Source organism: Prenolepis imparis, unplaced genomic scaffold, assembly GCF_030444845.1.
Source record: "Prenolepis imparis isolate NDT839.2.m4 unplaced genomic scaffold, iyPreImpa1.0 SCAF_310, whole genome shotgun sequence".
Classification (NCBI taxonomy): Eukaryota; Metazoa; Arthropoda; class Insecta; order Hymenoptera; family Formicidae; genus Prenolepis; species Prenolepis imparis.
This window is the reverse complement of record NW_028141468.1, coordinates 23957-31025: the sequence shown is the minus strand read 5'-3', so window position 1 is coordinate 31025 and position 7069 is coordinate 23957. Positions and strand designations below refer to the sequence as shown.

General features: G+C 59.3%; 1 protein-coding gene across 1 annotated transcript; it reads left to right on the top strand.

Moving 5' to 3' along the window:
* The first annotated feature begins 387 nt into the window (after positions 1 to 387).
* LOC145948270 (uncharacterized) lies at positions 388 to 972 on the top strand. The gene has a single exon (XM_083057995.1). It carries the CDS (start codon positions 388 to 390, stop codon positions 970 to 972), a length of 585 nt encoding a protein of 194 aa, XP_082914121.1.
* Positions 973 to 7069: the final 6097 nt, after the last annotated feature.

Sequence of the window (7069 nt, the reverse complement as noted above, 5' to 3'; positions counted from 1 at the left end):
ATATATTTCTTCTTTCTCGAAAACTATAGGAGATACAAGGTCCAGTTACGGGCTATCTTGTTCCTCTCTTCGAGCCCTACAAAAAAGTATTAGGACTTTTTTATAAAGGACTTATTGTTTTCGAGTTATTAATATTTCTTTTTTTTTCGTCCCTGAATGTTGCGTAGTTATTAAAAAAAATACAAAATAAGTATATATCAATCGATGGAGAATCGAAAGTTATGCATTTTGAACTATACGATTTTTTTTTTTTTTTTTTTTTAAGTCTCATAACTTTTGAAAATCATACACTACAAGTGTACTCCAATCGACACAGAATGAAAAGTTATGAATTCTGAACCAGCTTTTTTTTTTTTTTTCTTTTTTTCCCAAGTCTCATAACTTTTGATGGGGTTAAGTCTCATAACCAGGCGGGGCCTGGCCCTGACACCGAAAGCGGCAGAAGTGGGCCGGCAACGGGCAAGACAGCGCGCGGTGGAACGATGGTCGGAGGAACTACTCCGACCGAGGGCCGGTCTGCGCGCTGTCCAAGCAATTCAGCCGGTTCTATCGGATTGGCTGTCGAGAGATTTCGGACTCTCTTATAGGATTGTGCAGGTGCTCACCGGGCACGGGTGCTTCGGTGAGTACCTGCACGATAAGGCGCGGAGGGAGCCAACGACGAAGTGCCACCACTGTACGGAGGTCAGGGACACGGCGCAACACACAGTGGAATTCTGCCCAGCATGGGCGGAACAGCGCCGTGCCCTGACCGACGCAATAGGGGGAGATTTGCAGCTCTCCAGCATGGTCAAGGCCATGCTGGAGAGCAAAGAAAAGTGGAGCGCCGTCGCCTCCTTCTGCGAGGACGTCCTAACGCGGAAGGAGGTGGCGGAAAGGGAGAGAGAGGAAGACCCGGACGCCGACCCGATGCGTCGCAAGAGGGCTGGCGTCCGGCGAAGGAGATTCGCCGCAGCCGCGGCGAGAGGATAGCGGGAAGGAGTTGTGCGAAGGAGGTGGGATCGGGGGAACAGTGTTCCCTCGATCCCGCCTCGGAGGCGGGGGGGGAGAGTCGTTCCTCTCGGGGGACGACTCCTCCCCTTGCGAGGAGGTTCTCTCGGGGACCGTGGCCGAATCCCAACCCCCTCCGGGGGCGGAGGGAGCCCGATCCCCGGGAGAAAACCAAAAGAGAGGCGGAACGGAGGGGACACGATCCTCGCCTCACGGGGCGAGGTCCACGGTCCCCTCCCTTCCGCTTAGGGATACTCCCTCTATCGAGGGGTCTCCCAGGAGGTGTCCCCCGTGTCACGGCCGAATCCTAACCCCCTCCGGGGGCGGAGGGAGCCGTGATACGAGGGGGCGGAGGGCTAGCAGGATCTTTGGAGCGGGGGCTCCGGAGATCCATTGCACGCGGGCTCTCACGAGGGGGAAGAGAATGGGTGGCCCCATTCTCTTCCTTCCAGGACCGGGGTAAAACCCGGACCTTTTATCAAGGTTTGGAGCGCAAGCTCAGCGTGCAGCGGCCCCGGCGTATGCGAAAGCGATTCCCGGGGCTGCTGCACAAGCGCTCAGAGGGCCACCGTGTGGTTTTAGTGGGTCGGGGGAGTCCCCGGGAGGCATTTGAGTCCCGGTGGCGTTGATCCCAGCCCCACATAACCCTCTCACCTCCCCCGAGGTGTGAGGGTATGCGGTCGCGCATTTCCACACAAAAAAAAAAAAAAAAAAAAAAAAAAAAAAAAAAAAAAAAAAAAAAAAAAAAAAAAAAAAAAAAAAAAAAGGTTAGGTTAGGTTAGGTTAGGTTAGGTTAGGTTAGGTTAGGTTAGGTTAGGTTAGGTTAGGTTGGCCCTCTCGGATGAAGCAACGGCAAGGGGCGGCGTGTTCTCTCCCGTCGGTCGCCACCTTGTCGTGGTGGGAGAGCTCACCCAGTACACTGTCGTACTGGGTGCTAAGAGCGACCAGTACCAAGATTACTTGGTACAAGGCCTTTCCATGCTTGGAAAGGCGGTGTGTGTGTGTGTGTGGATGAATGAATGAGGGCAGGACGGGCTCTTTAGGGTTGGTACCCAACCGTCCTATGGGTGGGATCCCCAGAGAATAAAGCCAAACTTTATTTACTTATATGATGGACACTAATAAAGAGCAGAAGGTTACCGTCGCAGCGGGGTCGGATACCGCAGCGGCCGGTGGGAGAGGCTGTATTGTCCCGGCAGCCTCCTCATCGTCATCATACGTCGGGCCTCCACGGGAGTTGGAAACGAGCTCCCGTGGTGAAATGGCGATCCGTTTCACCAAGAGTGGTCCTAAAGCCGTACAGCTGAAGGGTAAGCCTGGGGCTAAGGCTAGTCCTAAGGCTGGCACCTCACAGCCAACCGTCCGGCTAACAAGGGTGGACCGAGGCGGAAAGATCTCCGCAAGTACCGCTCCCTCTACCAAAAGGGAGAGCGAGAGACAGACCACCACTGCGGCGACGAGGCAGGCTCATGTCTCCCCGGACCCGCAGTGGGAGCATTCTTCCTCCTTCTCCTCATCCTCGGACGAGGAGGAGGTAATGGACGTGGACGTGGAGGAGGTCCTCGAAGACCAGAGGAAGGCAACGGAGGCAGTGGAAAGAGGCCGAGGTAGGCCTCCAACCACACAAGAATACACCGGCATGACGGCGGCCCGTGCCGATCGTCTCGCCATCTTAGAGAAGGAGGTGCGCCTAAAAGAGGCTTTATACGTCTTGGACGTGAATGCTCCGCCCAAGCGTACCAGGGGAAGGGACAGCCTTCCCACGGAGGAGGAACTGATGGCTGCGTTTCAAGCGCAGAAAACATCGGAGATCTACGCGAAGGCCTGTCGGCACCTTATGGCTGTCGACAAGACCTCCGATGTATCGAAGGGGCTGCAGTCGACCCTTAGCACGGCGCTAAGGAGAGCGGCGCGGGAGGTCACTGTAGCCCTGAGCGTCTTGATGGAGAGAGCGCGCAGCGCCTCGGAGGAACCAGTTCCTTCGCAGGAACTCAGCGCCCTGAAAGTTTACGCCCAGACGCTCAAGAGTGGTAAGGAGAAGGCGGACGCCGAGATCGATGATCTCAAGAGGTCGCTCGCGGCAGCCAAAGCAGAGCTGGCCACTGCGAGGGCATCCGTCTCTCCGTCGCGTCGGCCCCCTGCTCTGAAGCGCAAGCTCAGAAACAGGGACGTCGACATGGAGAAGGAGGAGGACTCCGACCCGCCAGTGCGGGATACGGAGTGGTGCCCGAGCATTCTGGCACCAAGCTCTACCCTGAGAACGGTGGACAGGGGGACTTCCCCTTGCCCAACCGTGGTGGAGGACAACGCGGCCTCTAGTGGGCTTAGCCCACAAGAGGTTGAGGCTCTTCTGTGCAGAATCACAGAATTGAAGCAGGAGGTCGACAATACGCGGGCCGAGATGGCGGAAGTCCTAGACTCCTCCATCTCGGCAATGCAAAAATGTCGAGACGAGAATAGGGAGCTGCGCGGGCAGCTAGAACGCCGGGGGAGGAGTAAACCTCCATCAGCCGGGGTTCTGCGAGGGGGTAACGCTGCTGGGGGTCCGTCGTCTTCTTCTGTGAAGGGGGGGGGATCTTCTGTGGTGAGGGACTGTAATGGCTCGGGGGGGGGGAACACGAACGACCTATGGTCGAAGGTCGTGGGAAGGAAGTCCGCGGGCGCTGATAAGCGCCTACCGCGGGCTACCAAGGGGTCTGCGGCTCCGCTAGCCGGGGAGCAGACGGGCGCGGGTCAAGCGGCGAAGCCAGACAAGGGGCGCCGCAAAACATCGCGGAGGAAAAGGAAGAGGGGCCCGCGAGCGCCCGCAACCGCGGCCGTAACGGTAACGATTGCGGACAAAGAGGGCAGTGGCCTGACCTACGCCCGAGTGATGGGTGAGGCGAGGGAGAAGATCTCCCTCCAGGACCTCGGCATCGTAGGGTCGAGGATTAGGCCATCGATGATGGGGGGATTGGTCATTGAGATCCCTGGTAAGGACCGGCTCTCAAAAGCTCGGCAGCTTGCTGAGCGGATGAGAGAGGTGCTTAAAGAGAAGGAGGAGGTGAGGGTCACGCAGCCCCAAAAGACCGCGGAGTTGAGGGTCCGGGGCCTCGACGTGGCCACCACCTCCAAAGACGTCTCCCTGGCGATCGCTGCGGCGACGGGATGCCTGGAGGAGCTCGTTAGAGTGGGTGAGATCCGGCGCAGCTCGGACATTGGCCCAGGCTCAGCCTGGGTCTGCTGCCCGGTCTCGGTGGCCAGCAAATTGGCCAGAGCAGAAAAGCTGCAAATCGGGTGGAGCAGAGTCAAGGTGGAGACTCTGAAGGCTCGACCCGTTTTTTGTTTCCGGTGCCTCGGACACGGTCACGTCCGAGCCCGGTGCAAAGCGGCAGTGGACCGCAGCACCGCCTGTTACCGGTGCGGGGAGCTGGGCCACAGTGCCAAGGGGTGCACGGCGCAACCCAAATGCCTGGCTTGCGCCGATCTGGGTTTGTCAGCCGCGCACCGACTGGGTGGCAGAGGGTGCAAACCCAAACCACCCGCGAGGCGGATGGAGGATGTGCCGCTTGCGGAGAGATTGGCCACGGCCGCTCCCTCAAAGCAAGCGTCGAGGAAGGCGAAAAAGCCCGGTACACTCGCGGCGAAGCGAGTCCCTGCCGGGCCATCAGCAGCATCATCCTCTGGCCAGCAGAAACTGGCCAGTGTTAGGGAGGAGGCGGTAGCGATGGAGACCGACACTTAGTCGGCCTCGTAGACCACCATCCTCAGTTCGGAGGATGGAGTAAATCCCACAGACAAGTGGGATTTACGGGGACTGCAGATCCACAAGTCGGGGGACTTGTGGGTCATTGCACGTAGTCCCCCGTGAGGAGGAGAGCGTGGCGCGACACCCACCTCTCCTCATGAGGAGTGAGACAAACGTCTCCCTCCTCGCGAGTAGGGCGCGAGTCAACGCGCAGCCTGAGATGCTCTCGGACGTAATGCCTCTAGCGGTTCCCGAGAACATCTCGCAAGGCCGAGTGTCGCCGTCTGGTTTTTAGTGGGTCGGGGGTCGCTTACACCCCCAGCCCCACATAACCCACCTTGCCTCCCCCGAGGCGGGTGGGTATGCGGTTGCGCATTTTCCAGACGTTAAAAAAAAAAAAAAAAAAAAAAAAAAAAAAAGGGGCGGCGTGTTGATCGGGACGAGTTTAGATATCTCGAACGCGTTCAACACGCTGCCCTGGGAATGCATCCGCGAGGCACTCCGGTACCACCGGGTGCCTCGGTACATTCAGGATGTGGTCGGGGACTACTTCAGCGATAGGTGGATATCCTACACGGGGCGGTACCAAACGCCGCATCGCAGGAGGATGAGTCGGGGGGTTCCGCAGGGGTCGGTCTTAGGACCACTCCTGTGGAACCTCGGATACGATTGGGTGTTGCGGGGCGCACTTCTCCCGGGCATGCACCTAATGTGTTACGCTGACGACACGCTGGTGCTTGCCCGGGGCGACAATTGGGAGGGGGCCCGCCGACTTGCATCGGTGGGTCTGGCACTCGTCGTTGGACGGATCCGCGCTTTGGGACTGAAGGTGGCCCTCCAAAAGACCGAAGTTATTCACTTCAACGGTCCAAGGAGGGGACCACCTCGGTCCCATATAGAGGTAGAGGGAGTCCGAATGGAGGTGAAGTCCCATTTGAAATATTTGGGACTCACGCTCGACAGCCGATGGAACTGGCGGGAACACTTCTGTCGCTTAGCCCCCCGGATAAGGGCAGCGGTCAACAGTATTGGTTGCTTGCTGCCCAACATCGGGGGGCCGAGGGAGAAGATCCGTCGCCTCTACATGGGGGCGATCGGATCCATGGCGCTCTACGGGGCACCTGTGTGGGCGGGCGACCTGATGGTACCCAGTCAAAGACTGCTGCTAGGTCTGCAGCGAAGGCTGGCCATCAGAATCGTCCGCGGTTATCGCACGGTCCCCGTGGAAGCGGCATGCGTGGTGTCGGGGTCGATACCCTGGACCCTGCTGGCGGAGGTGTACAAGGAACTGTACGAGCAGAGGAGGGACCTTCGCCAGCGGGGCCTGGCCCTGACACCGAAAGCGGCAGAGGTGGCCCGGCAAAGGGCAAGACAGCGCGCAGTGGAACGATGGTCGGAGGAACTACTCCGACCGAGGGCCGGTCTGCGCGCTGTCCAAGCAATTCAGCCGGTTCTATCGGATTGGCTGTCGAGAGATTTCGGACTCTCTTATAGGGTTGTGCAGGTGCTCACCGGGCACGGGTGCTTCGGTGAGTACCTGCACGATAAGGCGCGGAGGGAGCCAACGACGAAGTGCCACCATTGTACGGAGGTCAGGGACACGGCGCAACACACAGTGGAATTCTGCCCAGCATGGGCGGAACAGCGCCGTGCCCTGACCGATGCTATAGGGGGAGATTTGCAGCTCTCCAGCATGGTCAAGGCCATGCTGGAGAGCAAAGAAAAGTGGAGCGCCGTCGCCTCCTTCTGCGAGGACGTCCTAACGCGGAAGGAGGTGGCGGAAAGGGAGAGAGAGGAAGACCCGGACGCCGACCCGATGCGTCGCAAGAGGGCTGGCGTCCGGAGAAGGAGATTCGCCGCAGCCGCGGCGAGAGGATAGCGGGAAGGAGTTGTGCGAAGAAGGCGGGATCGGGAGAACAGTGTTCCCCAGATCCCGCCTCGGAGGGGGGGGAGAGTCGTTCCTCTAGGGGGACGGCTCTTCCCCTCGCGAGGAGGTTCTCTCGGGGACCGTGGCCGAATCCCAACCCCCTCTGGGGGCGGAGGGAGGCCGATCCCCGGAAGAAAACCAAAAGAGAGGCGGAACGGAGGGGACACGATCCTCGCCCCACGGGACGAGGTTCACGGGCCCCTCCCTTCCGCTTAGGGATACTCCCTCTCTCGAGGGGGTCTTCCGAGAGGTGCCCCCCCCGTGTCACGGCCGAATCCTAACCCCCTCCGGGGGCGGAGGGAGCCGTGACACGGGGGGGGCGGAGGGCTCGCAGGATCTTTGGAGCGGGGGCTTCGGAGATCCACTGCACGCGGGCTCTCACGAGGGGGAAGAGAATGGGTGGCCCCATTCTCTTCCTTCCAGGA

Bases quoted from the DNA above. Each gene is read 5' to 3' on its own strand.
- LOC145948270 (XM_083057995.1), top strand. From the start codon at position 388: ATGGGGTTAAGTCTCATAACCAGGCGGGGCCTGGCCCTGACACCGAAA.